This window comes from Corythoichthys intestinalis, chromosome 22, assembly GCF_030265065.1.
Source record: "Corythoichthys intestinalis isolate RoL2023-P3 chromosome 22, ASM3026506v1, whole genome shotgun sequence".
In the NCBI taxonomy this organism is placed as follows: domain Eukaryota; kingdom Metazoa; phylum Chordata; class Actinopteri; order Syngnathiformes; family Syngnathidae; genus Corythoichthys; species Corythoichthys intestinalis.
The window spans coordinates 3,394,645-3,416,473 of record NC_080416.1 but is presented as its reverse complement, the minus strand read 5'-3'; the positions used below and the strand labels follow the sequence as shown (position 1 = coordinate 3,416,473).

Below are 21,829 nucleotides of genomic sequence, written 5' to 3'. Positions count from 1 at the left end.
TAAAAGGAGCACGCAAGAAGTCGATGTAGCTTTTATGGGGGTTTGTAGCTGCTTCCCCTGGTAGCTGTAACTCGTGCTGCAACGTCTAATCGAGTAATTTGATTAGAAAAAAAGCTTTCAATCAAATTTTGCTGCTTCGTTTAATAGCGCGGCGTTGTAATGGTTTGTTTTGAAAGTGTTTGCATTTAGTTTTATTGGATACTGGTGGATACACAGTCGGATAGCGGCTCTAACCTTGTCGAAATGGCTGAACTTAATGAGTGGATTGGGCATGGACTGCATCTAGCAATCAGTATGTCCCATAATTTTGTATCTGTGTGTGTGTGATTTCTCTGATTTTATGATGGTAAAGCATTCAGCATAAAGTATAATCCAACAGTGAAGCCTATAATATGACCGTTTAATGGCCACAGCTCTTTTTCTGTATGTGCTTGCTTTATTCTGTGTCATTACTGCCATCATAAAATCTGAAATGTTTCTTTGGCAAAAGAGCAATATAGCTGTATTAAGAAATGCTCTGGGGATGAAAAAAAACTGAAACCTTGAAGTAAACACATGTGATGAGTAATTATGTCACAGCAGTCATTAACAATAAGTAAGTTGAAGTGTACTGTTCAAGCTGTCATTTGTGTTACTATGACATGTTTGCACAGTCGTCGTATTGATTTTTATAATGTTGTACATTGTTCAAGTCATACAAGCTGTTATAAATGTTCATGCTTGAATTGTTATTGTTAACAAGAAATTTTTATATACTTAATGTTTAGACTACATATGCAATTGTTAAATTTAAAGCTGGTACATGAATCAACGAGAAATGGTTAATTCGTATTTCATGAATTGATTCAGATTTTCAAATTATATAACAGTCCGCTTGGGCGAATTTATCGTCATTTATCGTTATCGAGGTAAATCTACTCAATTTACCGTGATACGTAGTTAAGGCCATATCGCTCAGCCCTATTGTGTGCGCAATAATCTTAACAAAATGCCAAAACTACCATCATTAAATCATTAACGTGATTGCTTCAGGTGCTGTTTGCGACAGAGACATTTGCAATGGGTGTAAACATGCCTGCCAGGACTGTGGTATTCGACAGCATCCGGAAACATGACGGAACTGGCTTCAGGAATCTGCTCCCTGGTATGCTACAGTGCCCAATTTAAAATATATTTCACAGTTTAAACTTCATATGTGAATAGTAGTTTTCATATTGATTGATGATTTTTAGGTGAGTATATTCAGATGGCGGGCAGAGCGGGCAGAAGGGGTCTTGACGCCACAGGCACCGTCATTATCCTCTGTAAGGCGGGTGTTCACGAGATGTCTGACCTGCATGTCATGATGCTGGTGAGGTCCTTTGTGATTTTGCCTTGTAATGAATACTAGTATGTATTTTTAGCCATCTGGAGCCAAACTCAATTCAAACAGAATTTTGTTGTTGTTCTTCTTCTTATATCCAGGGATGGGTTACTTGTACTCCGTTACATTTGCTTGAGTAACTTCTTGAGGAAAAATGTACTTCTTTAAAAATAGTTTTACAAAGCATACTTTTTACTGTTCCTTGAGTAGATTTCTAAAGAAGAAACGCTACTCTTACTCTGCTACTTTGGGCTACACTAGTTGTTACATTTTCCCTTTTTATTCTACACATTTGACTTTTTTTCTGCCAGAGATGCCAACAGTGGCTCTTTCAGTTTCACCAATTAGACATTGCAACAATAATCACATATCTTATACAAATCAGACTCAAACTTGCCGTTCTATGTTCACGCCGGCCTGTTCAATCACGTGGCGTCTTTAAAGCACAGCAATAAATGAAGTATTTGTCATTGAGTGCTGCCATCAACATAACCTCTCCCAGTTTTTATTTGTCACCGATTGACCACGGAAAACCGGAGATATGATCCTTGTAATTTCCTAATAGGAAATATTTTTTCTCCACTAGAGGGCGCTCATTTTCTTTGGATGATTTTTTTTTTTCCTGAGTGGAATTTTTTTTTTTTTTTATTTGGCTAAATGTGGTTATGTAATAGGTTATAGTACAGTTACTACAGTATAATAATAACAGTTCATATAGATAAATTTGTGCTGAGAAAAAAAAATACTTTGTTAAAAAAAAAAAAAAATCAAACATCATAAGCAGTTACTCAAAATATTAGTAATTACAGTGATCCCTCGGTATATCACGCTTCAAACTACGTGCCTTCAGTCCATCGATGATTTTTTTCAATTAAAAAGAAATGTATGTATATATATATATATTTTAGGGCTGTCAAACGATTAAAAATTTTAATCGATTTAATTACAGCTTAAAAATTAATTAATCGTAATTATTCGCAATTCAAACCATCTATAAAATATGCCATATTTTTCTGTAAATTATTGTTGGAATGGAAAGATAAGACACAAGATGGATATATATATATGTTTATTATAACAATAAATCAACAAGATGGCATTAACATTATTAACATTCTGTTAAAGCGATCCATGGATAGAAAGAATTGTAGTTCTTAAAAGATAAATGTTAGTACAAGTTTTAGAAATGTTATATTAAAAACCCCTCTTAATGTTTTCGTTTTAATAAAATTTGTAAAATTTTCAATGAAAAAATAAACTAATAGCCTGCCATTGTTGATGTCAATAATTACACAATGCTCATGGGTGCTTAAGTCCATAAAATCAGTCACACCCAAGCGCCAGCAGAGGGAGACAAAACTCCAAAAAACACAAGTAACAAGTTGGCATTGCACTGTGCTGTCATTTTAATCTGTTTGAGCGGGGCATGTGCGTTAACTGCGTCAAATATTTTAACGCTATTACTTAAAAAAATGAATTACCGCCCGTTAACGTGATAATTTTGACAGCCCTAATATATATATATATGGTATTTTATTTTAAAATGTTAAGATGTATGCATTAAAAACATTTATTAAATACATTTCCAGATAAGGTTTTTTGTTTGTTTTGTTTTGGGTTTTTAAATTAATTAATTAATTAATTAAATTAATTAATATGAATAAATATATTGAAGACACCCACAAACAAAGAAAAATAATGTAAATAAGTTCCGTCTCTACTCGAAAAAATGAGCGATCACTGTACCTGAGTATTCTTCTCACCAAATGTCAAATGTTTTGCTACTCTGCCCACCTCTGCTTATATCCCATATCTGCTTTCCAGGGCAAGCCCACCACCCTTCACTCGCAATTCAGACTGACCTACACCATGATACTAAACCTGCTGCGAGTTGAGGCTCTGCATGTGACAGATATGATGAGAAGGAGTTTCTCTGAAAGTCACAGAGACACTCAGGTAGCAAAACAAAAGAACAAATTCATCCTTGCACCTTTATATTACATAATCTGTGAATAGATTAGTCAACAGCTAAGTGCTAACAGCTAATGCTCGTCATGGAATATGGTTAATTTTAATGGTATACTGTTTAATTTCATCCTATAGGCACATGAAAAAAGGATCACCCAGCTAAAGGAGACATTGTCCACTCTTCCCATTGTGGCCAATGAGGGCCAGCTGTCTGATTTGTTGCCATACTACCACACAGTGACTGAGCTACACACCACGAGAGACATCCTCCAGGTGCGACAAACACACGGGGGAACCACACGACATCACTTCAAACTAGAGTTGTCCCGATCACATATTTTTGCATCTGAGTTCGAGTCCGAGTCACCTGATTTTGAGAATTTTTTGTTCTATTAGGAGAAATCCGCGAACAGATTGGGGTTGTAGGGGGACAGAAAGGAAGGAGGCAGACAAAAGAGAAGAAGAACAAACAACAACATGAAAATACATTATTACACGCCTATGCTGCCTACAAACATAGTGGTGCTATCTTTAGCTAGGCTAGCTCAGGCCTGATTTCCGATCACGTCATCGGTACAGGGACATCCCAAATTGTCATACCAATGGATTATTTTGTTGCTTGTAGCCCATAACTCATTCACTGCCATTGAAGATAGATGTTGAATTTATTTGAGGCAATCCAAACCACTGACTGACAGCCGTCATAGTCTTCATGGATTAGCAGTCTAGCACCGTCAATGGTAGCCAATAAGATAATTAAAAAATAAAATGACATGTTAAAAACCCAATCTTTTCATCTTTCTTCGGCTCCAGCATGCTATTCTAGAGTCGGTCAATGGGCTGAAAGCGCTGTCCGTAGGCCGAGTGGTGGTGGTGAACAACAAGCAGCATCTCAATGCGCTGGGAGTTATCCTGCAGGTAGGTTTTTCAATTTCATGATCAAACTGTTTAGTTGAACATTTTTTTAGTCATGTATTTTGCTGTTCGTAATTGAATGGATGGATGGTACGATACAGAAAACAACATGGGTCAGCATTGGAAAACATGCTTTATTTAACCCTTTAATGCCTGCAATATGAAGCAATTGTCAGAGAATCGCAAAATTTGAAAAATAAGGTCTGAGTGAAACCTTTTTTTCAAATTTGTAAAAGAGGAAAAAAATAATAATATGTGTAATAAGTAGGGATGGGAATTGATAGGATTTTTACGATTCCGATTCCATTATCGATATTGCTTAACGATTCGATTCTTTATCGATTCTCTTATCGATTCTAATTTGGGGGAAAAGAACAAACGTTTTGATTGACATCGAGTTTGTTTAATCAGAAGTCACAACCTTACAAACTCACAACGAGATCAAAAGAGGCCCAAAGCCTCAATGTTAACTGTGGCAATAAGTGGCAAATACAAAAGAATGTGTAACATTTTACTGAAACATTTATCTAATAGAAATAAAAAATATTGGTATATATAGGCAGATAGGTTTTTGTTCTGCCTTTGGCAATATGCGTTAAAGCAGGGGTCCCCAAACTTTTTCCTGTGAGGGCCACATAACTTTTCCCTTCTCTGATGAGGGGCTGGGGTCAGTTTGTTACAGAAAAAGTGTGACGATTGCAGAAGTGCATAAATGTAAAAAATTATTGTTTTTCAGAAAGCCACAATCAAATAACCCTTTCTGGATTCTTTATAATAATAATAATAATAATAATTAATAATAAAAACACTATTAATTAAATAGATAATAACCAAATAACCCTCTCTGAATTCTTCAAGGAAAAGGCCAGAAAATAAATAACACGATTGAGAAAAAAACAAAAAACATCAAAATGGCCGGACCAAATGTGGAGGCGGGCCGTATTCGGGCCGCGGGCCGCAGTTTGAGGACTAATGGAGCGCGCATACACCCAAAGAAGAAATGCCGCATCCAAGTGAGTGAGAGAGGGAAACACTTCTGCGAGCCTACGTTCTTTGTTAATGTTAATATCTACAGAGGCAACGCCTGTATGTATCATCTTTTGTGTTGTTGTTGTTGTGTTTCCACTCGCGATCGGACACTTAAATCCAGTTGTGTAGTGGTTTGAACGATGTGCTAATGCTTGCGAACGAATGCTAACCGTACTGTTATTAGCAGCTAATCATCGCTGATTTACTTTGATGCAAACCTGTTTGTTATTGGGGAGGAAATTGATTTGTTTCATTTCTATTCTTAGTTTCACTCTTCAAGTGATGGTTGAATAAAGTCAGCAAATTATACCAACGTCTTCTGCATCGTCATTTGGGAGTTTAGCTAGCTGTATAGCCGGGACTTTTTTTTTTTTTTTTTTTTATAGCCAGGAATGAGCCTTAGCCTCTCTGTGAGGACAGCGCAATCGTATTCCCTCCCGATGCAGTTATCTCCACCTTGCAATGACTGCAAGTCGCTTTGTTGTAATTTTTCCTCGTGAAGTGAAGACACACTTTCGAGCGTTTGAACCTACGTGCTGTCATTGTTATGCTTATGGCTGCAATGCTCGTGCTTACCCGTCGTAACCTTTCATTTTCACACTCTTTCCTGGTGAAGTGTAGTCAAACTTTGGACCGAGTGGTTCTTGGCGCCATGCTAGTTTGATGCGTCTGGACAACAACACACGTCACGACGCGATACGCGTCTTTAGGAATCGTTAAAGGGATCGTTAAGGCTTTTTCATTGTGATGTCGAGGCCTCGAAACACTCGGAACCGGTTCCGAATTGGAATCGGATTTCGATTCCCATCCCTAGTAATAAGCGCTCTAATATCTATAACCCTTGCTAAATCATGTTTTTTTTCTCATGGAACCTGCAGATGCATTAGTTGACTTCCATTACTTAAGGATATTTATATAAGGATATTTCAAAATTCTGAATTAGTCTCAAAATCATGAAATTCTAAGTGTATGAAATGTGATACATTTGGCAAAAAAAGGGGTAAGAAAAAGTAAGAAAAATATTTAAAAGCACCCATTACCTTGATGGTTTTGCTAGTAATTAGACTGCCTCCAATTGATTCGTCTATTTCACAATCACACTAGTTTCCCTTGACAACCAAGCCTTTTGTAGTTGGAATTGAACTACCTACCCACCACAAAAAGGCAAACAAGGTCAACAATAGCTAACTGAGATGGAACAGTGTAGTATTAAAGGCTCTTTAAACTAGCAATAAAACACTAATTCCATTAAAAGTATGGTATGCTTAATATAATGCAATTGACGGCCTCGCCAACAATGCAGGCCCCCTATTCGTCGGCCCTGCACCCCGTCAATACATTATGAAGTCTATGATAAATCCTTTATTAGCCTGATCTAGATGCAAGCTTGTTTTGTACGTGATAAAATAAACCAATAAATAACTAATTAAAGGGGTTGCGTACAGTGGCGCGGGAAGTGGGGTGTTAACTTTGGGGATTAACTTATATGTAGAATTTTTTTTTTGCTAATAATATAGTCACCACCTGACACCTTGCTTGCTTCTGGGTAACGTTAAATAAGGAGCTATTGGAACGGAAAAGTTAATTGGTGACAGAGGAGGCGTTAACATTGCGCAAAAATGAATTTGCGTTTTTTTTTTTTTTTTTTTTCTTTACAAAAAGGGCGAAATTTTCTAAAATTCAATTTGAGGTCGAAAATGAAGACGATTATGATGAAAGTTCTATCTACCTTTGGTTTCTTAAATAGGTAACACATGCTTGCATTGTTCTAGTGCTGCAACGATTAATTGATTAACTCGAGTAATTCGATTAGACAAAAAGATTCAAATTAAATTTTGCTTCTTTGAGTATTCGTTTAATTAAAGTGGCGTTGTAATACTTTGTTTTGAAAGTGTTTGCAATTAGTTTTATTGATTTGGGTGGATACACTACCCTCTACTGGCGACAGTGAATATGGCATAACTCATTTCACACGGCTGAATCCAGCGGCTTCCTGGTAAGACCAACATAAGCTAAGTTTTTGTTTGAGCTAATGTTTTTTTTAATTCATTCATAGTTTAGTTTATAGGTATACTTAACCATTTTTGTGAGAATATGTGTTTGAACCATTTGTTAAGAGCATTGTTTAAAAAAAAAGTTAGCATTTTATAGCATTTAAACTAGTGGACTTTTGCTATGTAAGTTAGCCAATTGTTCTTTTGTCGTACTTTGATCCTCATTTATTTATGTTTTATACCGTTTGAGGCTCAGCTCGAGTATTTAAATTTTTTATGGTCCTTATCCGATTACCCGATTAGTTGAACTAACCATTTCATCGATTAATCGACTACTAAAATCATCGATAGCTGCAGCCCTACATTGTAGCCATATTATTGTCTGTTGTCGCTTTTGCGCTGTGCAGAGCGCTGTTGGATATTAGTGTGGAATTTTTTTAGTGATGTGAATAGAGGGTGTTTATCCGAGGCTTATTGGCCCTTTTCAAATGTGTTCGTGTGTCTTTGCGCCATCTAGCTGCGGGAATTTGCATTATAATACACGGGCGCTTTTATTTTCAATACAAAAAGTCCAACACACACTGTAGGTGAAATAGAACTCTGTCTTTATAGTAGTCTAGTGGTAGTATGCGTGTGTACTGCCACTGTGCATCCTCTATATGGAGAAAACGCGCCAGCATGATAAATTTGGACCTGAAACGGCTGTTTTTGGATGGGAAAACTAAAAAGATCGTCAGCACCCTCTGCTGTGAGTGCATTTCTGGTTGCATAAACACTTAGATATGTAGTAAAGGGCTGCTAAATACTATCCCATGGACTGCAATTGGCCCCCGTGCTGCGAGTTAGAAACCCCTGGTGTCAAGGCATGATTCCCGAAGCCAGGGGTCTCCAAACCGGTCTTCAAAGTCCCACGTGGGTCTTGGTTTTTTTTCCAACTGATCGAGCATAGAAAGTTTAACCAATGAGGTTTCTGCTAAAACAAACAGCCCCTGTTGTAATACACCAGATTGGTGCAAAGGTGTTGTCTTGTTTTGTTGGAATGAAATCCTGCACCCACTGCGGCCTGAAGTGGATTAGTGCGGAGACCACTGCGCTCACCATTCACACAATTATCAGTCTTCCAGTAATTCCAATACTCAATTGCTGAATGTCACAGCTTGTATTTGGCAAGGAGACACGTTTGACCTCAATCTGGGCCTGGAACAGTAATTCGCACCAATAGGCACCTCGGTGTTTGTGTGTCATCTAACGTCCAAGTTAGCTGTAGGAGTTCACTTACATGAACCCGAGTGGGAACAAGTGGACATAGTTAGCTTAGAAGAATTGGCATTAACGTCGCCCACTCATGCGGTTTCCCATCCACGACTCTTTTTTTGTCCTCTCCAGGTGTCCAATGATGCCGTGAATCGCACTTTCACGGCTCTCATCATATGCGACAAAGGCAACGAGGAAGGAGAGGGAAACGGCGAACACAACCAAGCGTTTCCTCACCTCTACAACACCGCACTCTTCATTCCTGAAGGTTGGTCAGTTTCATGAGTACATTCAGATATCATTCATTCGTAGCATTTTAATAGAGGGACAAATTCCCTTCCCTTCCCAAAGGGTGGTTTCGCACCAAAAATCTGGGAATGGGTGAATCAATTGAGTCACAAGTGTGTAACTCTATTTTCCGCGCTGTAAAGCGCATCGGAGTAGAAGATGCGCCATAGACTTCATAATGTATTGACAGGACATGGGGCGCCGGGCCGATAAATGGGGGGCCTGCATTGTTGGCGAGGCTGTCAAAGCTGACCGAGTGGAATCATAGGCAAAGAGCTTTTTTCGTTGAAAATTCTTGTGAACATAAAGCTCATCTGATTATAAGGCGCACTGTTGGCTTTTGAGAAAATGGAAGGCTTTTAGGTGCGCCTTATAGTGCAGAAAATACGGTCATTAATTTTTGTTTGTTGGTTTAATTCTAGCGTGTGTAAAATTTGTGATTTGTAAATGCATGCATTTTTCAATAGTGTTTTTGAATGCAAGTAAAACAAAATACAGTTGTGTAAGACCTGTATGACATACAGATACTGTATAAAGCAGTTGTTTTACCAACTGTTTTGACATTCCAAATAATCACTTTTAGTGTTTTATTGACAATGCGTGTTTCTTCCAGGCCCATGCAGTCACACGGTGCAAAAACTAAAGTTACAGGATATCACCGGCATCACAGTAAAGACCCTGAAAGTGATTCCGGACAGGATTATAGACAACTACCAAAAGAGACAACAGCCCCGATTCAGGTTTGACAGTTGATGACCTAATCAGAAATCTGAATATTTGCTTGAATATGGTGGAGTTAGCCTATGCTATCTCACCTTTCAGGACGGAACCACCCGGCCAGGCCATATCCACAGCAACCCAAGAGCTCCTGCGTTTGGCCGAGGCCAACCCGGGCGGCATTGCCACGCTCGACCCGGTTAACGACCTCCAGCTTAAGAGTGTCGAGGTGGTGGAGGCCTCCATGCGTCTACGCGTGTTGCAGAGCAGCCTGAGTGAATTCAACTGCATCCACTCGCCAACTTTCGCAGAGCAAGTACGGGGTTAAGCGATGCTTCCTAGCAGTTTTAATAAGCACGCAGGAAGCGTACTTCAATACAATGTATACGTTTTTGTACGTCCATATTACTGTAAATGGCAACCAAACAGACACTTAATGTGCCAGATGGGGTCAAGGGCTTTTGTGTTGATGTTTTATATTCCAAAAATTTGTCTTATATGTGTTTCAGTTTGCTAAAGTTAAGGAGAGGATGAGTGTCCAAGAGGAGCTGGACAAACTGCTTTTCCTGGTGTCAGATCAGTCTTTGTCTCTGCTGCCTGAATATCATCAGAGGATCAAGGTTTGATGACTGTCATTTTCGGACTATAAACTGTTACTTTCCTGTTCAAAAGTTAAAATGTCACCTGCCCTATAATGGGTTAACATCATCTTTGCATTATTGCCAACATTTGGTCGAAAGTGGAATGGAAGCTTGTCAGTGACATAAAATATTCAAGAATGCGATAAGATAATTGATAGCAAACAGTTTCAAATTTTACCTAGTCCTACAATTTTTGACCTACTCACATAATTTACACATCAAAACTTCTGGGACGGTAAGGGGCATAAAAGTTGGATACAGAATTTGCCAAAAACCTACGGTTCCCCCAACATACTGTAGGTCAGGGGTCCCCAAACTACAGCCCGTGGGCCAGATACGGCCCGCCTCCACATTTGGTCCGGCCCCCTGAACAGTACCAGTGAACATCTTGATTTTTTTTTTTTTCTTACAATAGTGTTATTTATTTCATGGCTTTTCTCTGTGAAGAACCCAGAGAGGGTTATTTGGTTATTATCTATATAATAATAATAACACTATTAATTAAATAGTATATCTATTAAATGATAATAACACTATTAATTAAATAGATAATAACCAAATAACCCACTCTGGGTTCTTCACAGAAAAAAACCAGGAAATAAATAATACTATTGAAAGTAAAAAAAAAAAAAAAAAAATCAAAATATTCTCTGGTACTGTTCAGGGGGCTGGACCAAATTGTGTATAATTAACAGTGTTATATCATATCATATCATATTATTTTTATTTTATTTACTTTTGTTCCGTGAAGAATCCAGAAAGGGTTATTTGAATGTGGCTTTCTGAAAAACAATAAATTATTACCTTTAGGCACTCCTGCAACCGTCACATTTTTTCAGTTACAAACTGACCCCCGGGCCCTCATGAGAGAAGGGAAAAGTTATGTGGCCCTCACAGGAAAAAGTTTGGGGACCCCTGGTTTACAAGAAAAAAAAACGAGGCCTCCAAAGAAAAGAACAGGGTCCCCACAGTCAAACATGGTGGAGGTTCCCTGATGTTTTGGGGTTGCTTTGCTGCTTCTGGCGCTGGACTGCTTGACCGTGTGCATGACATTATGAAGTCTGGAGACTACCAACAAATTTTGTGTGAGAAATCTGGGTCTCCCTCAGAGCTCATGGGTCTTCCAGCAGGACAATAACCCAAAACACACTTCAAAAAGCACTACAAAATGGTTTGAGAGAAAGCACTGGAGACTTAAAAATTAGTCCAGACCTGAATCTCATAAAACACATGTGGAGAAATCTGAAAATGGCAGTTTGAATAAGGCACCCTTCAAATCTCAGAGACCTGGAGCAGTTGGCCAAAGAAGAATGGCCATACACTTACCATTACAGCCCATTGAAATTCAACTAACGTCCAAGTATGTCGATGCCATTGACAGCTATGCATGTCCAAATTTCCCATTCATTTTCAGCGCCTGAAAAACCTGTGAGGTTGTGATTTTTGACCAAAAACTGACCATTACAGCCCATTGAAATTCAACTGGCACCCAAGTAAGTCAATGCCATTGACAGGCCATGCACATCCATGCCATTGACAGCCATGTTTGTCAAAATATCATAAAGAAATGACCTGGTATCAACAGGATATGTAACCGAAATTCCCCCAAATCAACAGGGAGTGACTCCAAAATGCCCCAAAATCCCCTGGGCGGATCATAGGTCAGTAGCTACCACAGCAAAACTCCCATTTCTAGTTCGCAAACAAATGAACTTGCACTGGGTCCAGTTTGAAGCGCAAAATGTCTCCATTCTGAGGTATTAATAAAATGTTCTTTTATCCAATTGAAAGCTTTGTTGTTGTTGTTACAGCACAGAAACTATGTAAAAAGCCAATTTGTATTTGAAAAGGTGAACATTTAATTAGTCGAAAATGATGAGCTTTTGTGACATAAGTCATGATTTACAACCAGTATTGTCACGTCAAATTTTGAATCTTCACTTGTGGCCGGTGGTTCTCAGGTGTTGCAGTCGCTCCAGTACGTGGACAATGGCGGCGCCGTGCAGCTCAAGGGCCGCGTGGCCTGTCAGATCAGCAGCCATGAGCTGCTGCTCACTGAGCTGCTGTTTGAAAACGCGCTGAGCCCGCTAGCGCCAGAGGAGAGCGCCGCTCTGCTGTCCTGTTTGGTCTTCACGCAGAACACGCAAGTGGAACCGCACATTACCAACACTTTACAGGAGGTAAGATGGAAGTGATGTCATATGGACATTACACTTACTTGATGTTAGTCCCTGTATTTTGGAGCAGGGTTTTTTTGGGATAGAATTCTAAATATTCATGTGTGCAGCTATGATGCATAACATCATGCTTCACAATCTGCTCACTTAATTCACTCCTGTTTTGTTAAAATACCCTTTTCGCTGTGTTTTCAGCTTCACCTGGTACACCAAAGTGCTTTATAGTGTCTTAAATTAGTCATGACCGCTGTCTGGGTCTGGTTATCTTGCTCAGATAATCAGCAAAACCAATTCTTATATAATATAAATGGCTTGTTCTTTCTCATAGCGGCAAGAGGTGAGTCATGTCCAGTACACTCAACAAACCTAACAATAGATATACCTACACAATGTATTGATCATGCTTGTCATCTGCCTAGATGTATCTATTGATTAGATAAGTGGCTTATACGTGTCTGTAAACATGGTAAAAGCATGTTCGCGACTTAGTGGAGTAGATTTGTGTATATGGAAGATGCAGGACAAAACATCTGTGAGAACTGTATAGCATCATACTGAATTGGGCTCCAATGATTGATGATCAAAATAATTGAAAAGTATTTTGATAGTCGATACAATGTTAGAGACATTGTTGAGCTAAAATTGTTCTAAATCCTTTTTGAGCATCTGGATAGGAACTAGGGCTGCAGCTATCGATTATTTTAGTAGCTGATTAATCGATGAACAAGTTCGAATAATAATCAGATAAGGAACATACAAAAATAAAATGCCTAAGCTGAGCTTCAAACGGTATAAAAATAAATTTAAAAAATGAAGATCTAAGTACAACAAAAGAACAATTACATAGCAAAAGTCCGCTAGCTTAAATGCTATGAAATGCTAACTTTTTTTTTTTTTTTAACAATGCTCTGAAAAAATGGGTCAAACACATATTCCCACAAAAAAAGCTAACTATACCTATAAACTAAATTAGTAATGCATTTAAAAAAAACATTAGCTCAAGCAAAAACTTACCTTATGTCGGTCTTAACAGGGAGCAGCTGGATTCAGCCACGTGAAATGAGTTATGTCATATTAACTGTTGCCACGAGAGGGCAGTGTACCTACCCACTCAATAAAAGTAAATGCAAACACTTTCAAAACAAACCATTACAACGCCACTATATTTAAACGATTACTCGAAGGAGCAAAATTTAATTCAAATAATTTTTTCTAATTGAATTACTTGAGTTAATTGATTAGTCTTTGCAGCACTAATAGCAACTCTTTTATTTATTAAATATTTTAAATAATAAAAATAAATAAACAGGCCTATTCTGTTTTTTAAATGAATGTTTTTAATATTTTAAATTAAAATAATTTTTTAAAACACTAAGTACCGGGAATCTTAATTTTGAATTAAATAAGCAATTCTTTTCCCATATAGTTTGAAAAGGAAACCAAAGTTTACATTTCACAATCAATGAAACAATCATGAGAGCACTCCATTTCATTTTATGACTTTTTCACCCTTATTTTTCATATCTTTACAGGGCATTGATCGCGTGCTGTCAGTAGCCAAGCGTATAGGAGAGTTACAAAGGGACTGCGGATTACCGCAAACAGCAGAAGAATTTGTAGGCCAGTTCAAGTTTGGCCTGACGGAGGTGGTATACTGCTGGGCCAGAGGCATGGTGAGTACTTTATTATTTTGTCAATTTGATTGCTTTTTACAGGGATGAACTAGCTGAGGTGTTCCCGCAAACATTATGTGAGGAATTCAATAAAGTACAGTGGTATGAAAAAGCCTTTTGGGTGTATTTGGGTGATTTGAAACTGAATAAGCTGAAAGTCAATGATAAAAAACTGTTCAATATTTTATTAGCAGCCACCAAGAAATCTATTACCAGGAAATGGCTCAAAAAACAATCACCAACCATTGAGGAATGGATAGATATTATACATGAAATTTACATTATGGAGAAGCTGTCATTTTCACTTATATTGCAGATGGATAGATTTTACTTGATATGGTCCAAATGGACTGAGTACGTGAAACCAGTTAGAATGGATTTTAATTGACGCTCAAACAAAAAAGTACATCCCTATCTTGCTGGGTAAGAAAACAATTCCTGATGTGCTCCCAAATTCTTTATTTATATTTTTTTTATTTTATTTATTTATTTTTTGTTGTTGTTGTTGTTGGGTTTTTTTTCAAGTTATTGGGTTATTTTTTTCTCGTTTCCTTTAAGAGGAAAAGCAATGAATCGAGAAATGGACGATCTTTATTCACTATTGTAAGTACAAAGTACTGTGTATTATTTGTGAGTGGAAAAAAAATTAAAACATTTAAATTAAAAGAAAAAAGAAAAAGCCTTTTGGAATTTCTCACATTTTTGCATAAAATCACAATCAAATGTGATCTGATCTTTGTCAAAATCACACAGATGTAAAAACAGTGTCTGCTTTAGCTATAACCACCCAAACATTTATAGATTTTCATATTTTAATGAGGATAGCATGCAAACAATGACAGAAAGGGAAAAAATAAGTAGGTGAACCTTCTGCCTAAGGAGACTTAAAGAGCAATTGAAACCATATTTACCAAGGATTTTAAGTCTGGTGGTGTCAAGCTGCCCTGCCCACTATAAAACACACACCTGGTAAGAAATGTCTTGATGAGAAGCATCGTCTGATGTGCATCATGGCTCGGTCAAAAGAGCTCTCTGAAGACCTACGATCAAGGATTGTTGATTTGTATGAAGATACAAAACCATCAAAAAAAATCTGGATGTCCATCAATGGACCTTCAGAGAAGTTGTCTACAAATGGAGAGAGTTTGGCACTGTTGTTTCTCTCCCAAGGAGTGGCTGTCCACCAAAGGTGACGCCAAGAGTTCAGCGCAGAATACTTGGAGGGGTAAAAAAGAACCCTAGAGTGTCTGCTAAAGGCTTACAGAAATCACTGGCACAGTCCAGTATATTGGCACACAAGAATGGTGTTCATGGGAGGACTCCACAAAGGAAGCCACTGCTGTCTAAAAAAAAACTTTGTTGCTCGTTTAATGTTTGCAAAAAGGCACTTGGACACTCAACAGAAGTTTTGGCAAAATATTTTGTGGACTGATGAAACCAAAGTTGAATTGTTTGGAATTAACCCACAATGTCATGTGTGGTGGAAAAATGTAACAGCTCACCAACATCAACACCTCATCCCCACCGTGGTGGAATGAGCATCATAATTTGGGGCTGTTTTGCTGCCTCAGGGCCTGGACAACTTGCTATCATTAATGGAAAAATGAATTCAAAAGTTTTGCAGAAAAACCCGAGGCCGTCTGTCAGTTAGTTGAAGCTAAAAACAGGATGGACGCTGCAACAAGACAATGATCCAAAACACAGAGGTAAATCAACTTCAGAATGGTTTCAGAAGAACAAAATACACATTCTGTAGTGGCCAAGTCGAAGTCCAGACTCGAACCCCATTGAGATGCTGTGGCATTGCCTAAAGACAGCAATTCATGCTAGACATCCCAGGAATCTGACTGAACTACAGCAGTTTTGTAGAGAAGAATGGGCCAAGATTTTCTGCAGCTACAGGAAGCGTCTGGTTGAAGTTACTGCTTCCAAAGCGGGGCCCACAAAATATTAAATGTGATGGTTCACTTACTTATTTTTCCCCTTTCTGTCATTCTTTGCATACTATCCTCATTAAAATATGAAAACCTATCAATGTTTGGGTGGTTATAGTTAAAGCGGACATTGTTTTTTCATCAGTGTGATTTTGACAAACATTTGATGGTGTTTTTATGCAGAAATATGAGAAATTCCAAAAGGTTCAGATACTTTTTCATACCACTGTAGTCGCTAGTTAAGGTCATTATGGTCTAAACACGCCCACTTGTATTCAATTTTCTTATTAACTATCTAAAGGGATGTTGTTGCCTGAATTATTCGAGGCTGACAATCTGTGCAAGCTGAGCATCGTTCAAGCAGTCTGATGCAAATGCAGATATGTTACCATGACGACTGTTGGCTACTCAGCAATTTATATTTAGCTGTATTGCCAACCACTCATGCGGCTATTTATGAAAGACAAAAATAACATGGGCATCAAATCTATGGATTTTATGTGGCGTTATTTGAGTCTCCCACACAGCCCGAATGAATAGCAATTTTGCGAAACCACCACTGTTTATATCGCATCTCGCATTCCTGACTGTCCGTCCGTCGCCGCAGCCCTTCGCCGAGATCGCCCAGCTGACGGACGTCCAGGAGGGCACGGTGGTGCGCTGCATCCAGCGTCTGGACGAGGTGCTGAAGGAGGTGCGCCAAGCCGCCCGTATCGTGGGAGACTCGGTGCTGGGGAGCAAAATGGAAAAGGCCTCCCTCGCCATCCGGAGGGACATCGTCTTTACAGCCTCGCTTTACACACACTGAGAAATAGGGACAGACAACACATATGCAAATCATGAATTTCTTGAGACTTCTAATCATGGAGAAAATAATGTGTAATTAGAGTTTTCCGATATCTGATTTAGGCCAATATGCATGTTGCCTTCAAAGTGAATGTGGAAGCCTTCTGCCTTGGTGCATGGGCTGGTCACAGCTTAGCACAGCAGTTACGCTTAAGCCTGTCGCGATAAGTCAATTCATTGCACGCTAAATAAAAATGAGGTCGGTAATTTTCCAGGAATTTCTCACTTTTCTGCATAAAATCGCAATCAAATGTAATCTGATTTTTGTCAAAATCACACAGATGAAAAAAACAGTGTCTGCTTTAACTAAAACCACCCAAACATTGATAGGTTTTCATATTTTAATGAGGGTAGTATGCAAACAATGACAGAAGGGGGGGGAAATAAGTAAGTGAACAATCACATTTAATATTTTGTGGCTTCCTCTTTGGCAGCAACAACTTCAACCAGACGCGTCCTGTAGCTGCAGATCAGTCTGGCACATCGATAAGGACTAATCTTGCCCATTCTTCTCTACAAAACTGCTGTAGTTCAGTTAGATTCCTCGGATGTCTGGCATGAATCGCTGTCTTTAGGTCATGCCACAGCATCTCAATGGGGTTCAGGTCTGAACTTTGACTTGGCCAGTCCAGAATGTGTATTTTGTTCCTCTGAAACCATTTTGAAGTTGATTTACTTCTGTTTTTTGGGGTCATTGTCTAGTTGCAGCATCCATCCACTATTTGGCTTCAACTTTCTGACAGACGGCCTCAGGTTTTCCTGCAAAACATCCTGATAAACTTTTGAATTCCTTCTTCAATTAATGATTGCAAGTTGTCCAGGCCCTGAGATAGCAAAACAGACCCAAATCCCGTTGCTCCCTCCCCATGCTTCACGGTGGGGGTGAGATGTTGGTGAGCTGTTCCATTTTTCCTCCACACATAAGTGTGTTACTCCCAAACAATTCAACTTTGGTTTCTTCAGTCCAAAAAATATTTAGCCAAAACTTCTGCGGAGTGTCCAGGTGCCTTTTTTCAAACATTAAACGAGCGACAATGTTTTTTTAGACAGCAGTGGCTTCCTCCCTGGAGTCGTCCCATGAACACCATCCTTGGCCATAGTTTTACATATGGTTGATGTGTGCACAGAGATATTGGACTGTGCCAGTAATTTCTGTAAGTCTTTAGCAGACACTCTAGGGTTCTTTTTTACCTGAGTATTCTGCGCTGAACTCTTGACGTCATCTTTGGTGGACGGCCACTCCTTGGGAGAGAAGAAACAGTGCCAAACTCTCTTCATTTGTAGACAACTTCTCCGACTGTCGATTGATGAACATCCAGACTTTAAGAGATGGTTTTGTATCCTTTCCCAGCTTAATACAAATCGACAATCCTTGATCGCAGGTGTTCAGACAACTCTTTTGACCGAGCCATGATGCACATCAGACAATGCTTCTCATCAAGACAATTCTTACCAGGTGTGTGTTTTATAGAAGGCAGGGCAGCTTTAAATCACTTATCAGTGATTGGGCACACACCTGACTTAAGTTGTTTGGTAAAAATTGGTTTCAATTGCTCTTTTAGTCTCCTTGGGCAGAGGGTTCACTTACATATTTTCCCCCCTTCTGTCATTGTTTGCATGCTATCCTCATTAAAATATGAAAACCTATAAACGTTTGGGTGGTTTTAGTTAAAGCAGACAGTTTTTCCATCTGTGTGATTTTGACAAAGATCAGATTTTATGCAGAAATGTGAGGAATTTCAAAAGGTTCAGATACTTTTTCATACCACTGTAGTTGAAAATTGCACTTGTGCTTGGTTGTAGTTTCAACAGAGCAAACTCCATCTTTAATTAACTGTTTTTACATCTGTGGGATTTTGACAAAGATCAGATTACATTTGATGGTGATTTTATGAAGAAATGTGAGAACGTCCAAAAGGTTCAGATACTTTTTCATGCCACTGCATAGTGAAAGATTTTGGAAGCAACTTGTTGGTTCCTTTGTGTTTTTTTAAACAGTGACACATTTTAAAAACGATACATCGATTCTTGGCAGGAGCATATCGATAACCTTTTGGATCACAAAATATCACGATATATCGCTATTTCAAAATTTGTTCACACTCCTAGTAGCAGCATTAAAGGACATGTACTGTACATCCATAACAGAATTTGAACTTTTCCCAGATTGCGCTCAGGACTGGTCGTCAGTCAAACACATTTAGCCACTAAACAATTCACACGGACATTGTCATTTTTGTATTATTTGTACTTTTCGTTCATTGTCCTTACAGTAATAACACATGACAGAGGTTATTCAAAAGGGTGTTTGAGTCTGGGATGGATGAGTCATGCCTTTGCTAGGGACTAGCCTAGCATGCGTATCGTATACCTCATTGGCACTGACACATGGATGTGTTAATGCAAGTGTGAATGGTTGTCTTTGACCCTGAACAGGATGAGTGCTATACTGTAGAAAATGGATGGATGATGTGTAATGGCGCGTTTGTCCTTATTATTGCGGAGGAGCTGGAGCCTGTCTCGGCTAAGTCGGGCCTTGGAGGTGAGGTTCACATTCACGCTTACTTTCACCACCCAAATGGAGACATCAATTAACCTCAAATGCTTTGAAATAATTCCACCAACATTGCTGCTAAGTTGTATTTTGTCTTGCCTATGTAAAGTCTGCCTTTGTAAATGATGACTGTTTTGTAATAATACATTTTTTAAAAGTACTCTTATGTTTTTGTTCATTTACAGAGCAGGTAAATGTATAGTCACAGAGAATGTGTTCCGGTTGTTCGTAAAGTAGGAGGAAAAGTCGTACAAAGGTGAGCTCCATGTGTTTTAAATCCCATTTGTTATGTGGTATATGAAAAAGATGAAATTATAATGAATGATTTAGAAATTTATGTAGAAAAACAATTTAACAAATTACAGTAATTTTCGGACTATAAGCCGCTACGTTTTTCCTTCATTTTTAACCCTGTGGCTTATTTGTTGATTCATTCGGGTTAATAGGTAACACTTTATTTGGCAGCGGCATCATAACACTGTCATAAGACCGTCATAATTATGACACTATTATGGGCATCTCTGAATGCTTATGTCATTAAGTGTCATCCGACAAATTATGTCACTAACTCCATTTATTTCCAGCTTGGATCTTTTACATCCATTTAAAAGTGAGATCATTTGCCGGATAACACTAAATAACATCTGTTGTAAGCATTCATAAATGCTCATGACAGTGTCATGTCATAATTATGATTTTCTGATGACAGTCTTATGGTGCCACTGTCAAATAAAGTGTTACCAAATACCATAACTGGAAATTAATGAAACTGGAACAGTAACCGAACAAATAATTAGCTTTAGATTTAAAAATATATACATAATATATGTTATTGAAAATATATTAAAACAGACTAACATGGTTTAAAAAAAAAAAAAAGGGGGGGGGGGTACAAATAAAGGGAAACCATTTAAAATGAGAGAAGTAATAAAATATATAAAATAAATAGAAATACAAAATCAATTAATACTGTGTGACCCAAAAACAAACATAACCACTGTACTAGTATGTTTCCCCCCAAAACATCTTCTATCATATTAAAAAAATTAACTTTTAGCTGCAGTTTCTTTTTCTTCTGGAAAAAAAAAAAATGAAGAAATGATGCCAATCCAAATTTGGGGCCTTTGTTTGGGGGCGGTCGGTCAAACTGTACAAATCATCATGAAAAACTAATTATCATCTGGTAAGATATATAGAAAACTAAATATCAAAAATGTAATTAAAGATATTTAAAATATATTAAAATAGAATAATGAGGTTAAAACAAAAGGTAAAAACAAAATATAGGAAGAACATAAAAATGAGATGAGTTATTAAATACATATAGAAAATGAATTAAAAAATGGAAATAAATACAAATAAAATGAATATAGGGTGGCCCAAAAACAAACAAAGTCATAGAATTCATAATGTATTGACGGGGCGCGGGGCCGATAAATAAGGAGCCTGCATTGTTGGCGAATGATCGAGTGGAATCACAGACAAAGAGCTTTTTTTTGTTGAATATTCTTGTGAATAAATGCTTAAATCCCCCAATTTTTGATAGATATGGGCGTAAAACAGTATTCTTGGTTAAAAGCTAAAGCAAACTGTGCAGTTAGCGTTTATTTAACGTAAATATGTGGAAGTACAATGCTAGTCTGTTAGTAAATGTAGCTAACGGCCACCTGATGTAAACAGAGCTTTTTTCTTTGAAAATTCTTGTGAACCAATGCTTAAGTCCCCGAATTCTTTATACATATGAACATTAAGCAGTCTCAATTATTGGTTAAAAGCAAAAAGAACGAGCAGTTAGCGTTTATTTAACGTAAATATGTCTGTTCGTGAATGTATATTGCTAGCGGCCGTCCGATGTAAACAGAGCTTTTCCAGGAAAAAAAATTGTGAATAAATGCTTAAATTCCAGGATTCTTTATAGATATGGACGTAAAACAGTCTCGATTCTTGGTTAAAAGCAAAAAAAAAAAAAAAAGTGCAGTCAGCATTTATTTAACGTAAATATGTTAAGTACAATGCTAGTCTGTTCGTGAATGTACGTAGCTAGCGGCCGCCTGATGAAAACGGAGCTTTTTCGGTGAAAATTCTTGCGAATAAATGCTAAAATCCCCGAATTCTTCAAAAATATGGATGTAAAACAGTCTGGATTCTTAGTTCAAATAAAAAAAACGTGGTTAGCATGTATTTTACGTAAATATTGCGAACTATGATGCCAGTGCCGTAGTGGCTAATTTCTCCCATTGATTTTTTTCACAACTTTCAATATGCATGCATGGTACGAAAAATATAATTCCCTTGAATCCTGGAACAAATCACTCCTGAGACAATTCATCCTGGATGTGCGGTACAGCTTTCATACTTTTTCAATAGAAATCCCGGTGTTAGATCGTTGGATTATGAAGTCTATGGTTGTTGATTAAAATATATGCAGAAACATCCCTGATAATCATTTAAGAGCAGAACGGGGGCGGGGTAGGAA

The 21,829-nt window shown here is 38.0% G+C and overlaps 1 protein-coding gene across 1 annotated transcript in view; it reads left to right on the top strand.

Annotated features, from left to right (window-relative positions):
- Positions 1-21,786, top strand: part of skic2 (SKI2 subunit of superkiller complex) — a 36,914-nt gene extending 15,128 nt beyond the window's left edge. The window contains exons 18-29 of the mRNA XM_057827616.1: positions 1,033-1,144; positions 1,233-1,351; positions 3,188-3,319; positions 3,467-3,604; positions 4,145-4,249; positions 8,656-8,791; positions 9,425-9,551; positions 9,634-9,844; positions 10,038-10,148; positions 12,131-12,349; positions 13,879-14,019; positions 16,561-21,786. Coding sequence (XP_057683599.1) covers positions 1,033-1,144; positions 1,233-1,351; positions 3,188-3,319; positions 3,467-3,604; positions 4,145-4,249; positions 8,656-8,791; positions 9,425-9,551; positions 9,634-9,844; positions 10,038-10,148; positions 12,131-12,349; positions 13,879-14,019; positions 16,561-16,761 — 1,752 coding nt within the window. The 3' untranslated portion in view covers positions 16,762-21,786. The remainder of the gene's footprint in view (positions 1-1,032; positions 1,145-1,232; positions 1,352-3,187; positions 3,320-3,466; positions 3,605-4,144; positions 4,250-8,655; positions 8,792-9,424; positions 9,552-9,633; positions 9,845-10,037; positions 10,149-12,130; positions 12,350-13,878; positions 14,020-16,560) is intronic.
- The last annotated feature ends 43 nt before the right edge of the window (positions 21,787-21,829 follow it).